Below are 890 nucleotides of genomic sequence, written 5' to 3'. Positions count from 1 at the left end.
AAATTCACTACATCAGCACCAAGAAATATCTAAAACTATTATTCAGAATCGTATTTTCACCGTAATTATGAATGAGATATTGTCTAGTAAACAGGTTTTATTGATTTGATATTTATATCTAATTTGTTGTTGCATACCATTAAGCATAATCATATTTCCCATCCACAGCACCTCAGCAATGTCTCTGCTCTATGAATGCATCAATACTGTCATCGCTGGTATGTTAGTTATATGCTCAAGTCAGTTGTATTTATTTTATTTGAAGATTTTTTTATTATTACTATATTTTTTTGTTGTGCAGATATTTGTTTTGCCTTAGATTTTTTTCTGTTTTGTTTGTTCTTGTGTGTCTATTTGGTCTTTGTAAGTTAGTGATTTTTTTTTTTTTTTTTTTCTAATTCTTTATTTTTTTATTATTTTTTTCCTACACTATACAATAATACTTAGTTTGCTTTCAAGTGAAGGTGAAGATGAGTGCAGTCCAATTTTCAAGTACATTGTAAATACAGGGAGTATTTGTGTAGGATCCATGAGGGATTTTGTGTTTGCATGATCACCCAGCTGTTCTTCCAGTTTGAAATTATAATTGAAGAGTTACTATATTTTAAGTATATTTTCATCACTCCCCCACGTATTTTAATTTATCTTTCAACTTGCTAAATGTGATTACAGCTGCGTGAGTCATAATTTTCCAAGCATTTGTCTGTTAATGTAAGTACTGACGCGTTTTCTTTTCTCTTTCTCTCCCCATGTGCGCTTACAGTGCTCATTTCTATTTCTTCAGGGATGCCAAACCACAACGCCTCCATACAGGTACAAAAAAAGTCTAAACTTGCATCTTCACAATAGGGTTAAGGACGATGGGCTAAAAGAAAGGTAATATTGTGAGC

The 890-nt window shown here is 31.8% G+C and overlaps 1 protein-coding gene across 1 annotated transcript in view; it reads left to right on the top strand.

The window, feature by feature from the left end:
• LOC119585208 (AP-3 complex subunit delta-1-like) overlaps positions 1-890 on the top strand; it is a gene marked incomplete in the record, with an annotated part of 41,547 nt that overhangs the window by 24,625 nt on the left and 16,032 nt on the right. The window contains 2 exon segments of the mRNA XM_037933859.1: positions 161-218; positions 764-813. Of these exon segments, the coding sequence (XP_037789787.1) occupies positions 161-218; positions 764-813 (108 nt within the window).

This window comes from Penaeus monodon, chromosome 19 (genome assembly GCF_015228065.2).
Source record: "Penaeus monodon isolate SGIC_2016 chromosome 19, NSTDA_Pmon_1, whole genome shotgun sequence".
In the NCBI taxonomy this organism is placed as follows: Eukaryota; Metazoa; Arthropoda; class Malacostraca; order Decapoda; family Penaeidae; genus Penaeus; species Penaeus monodon.
This window is presented reverse-complemented; position numbering and strand designations above follow the sequence as displayed.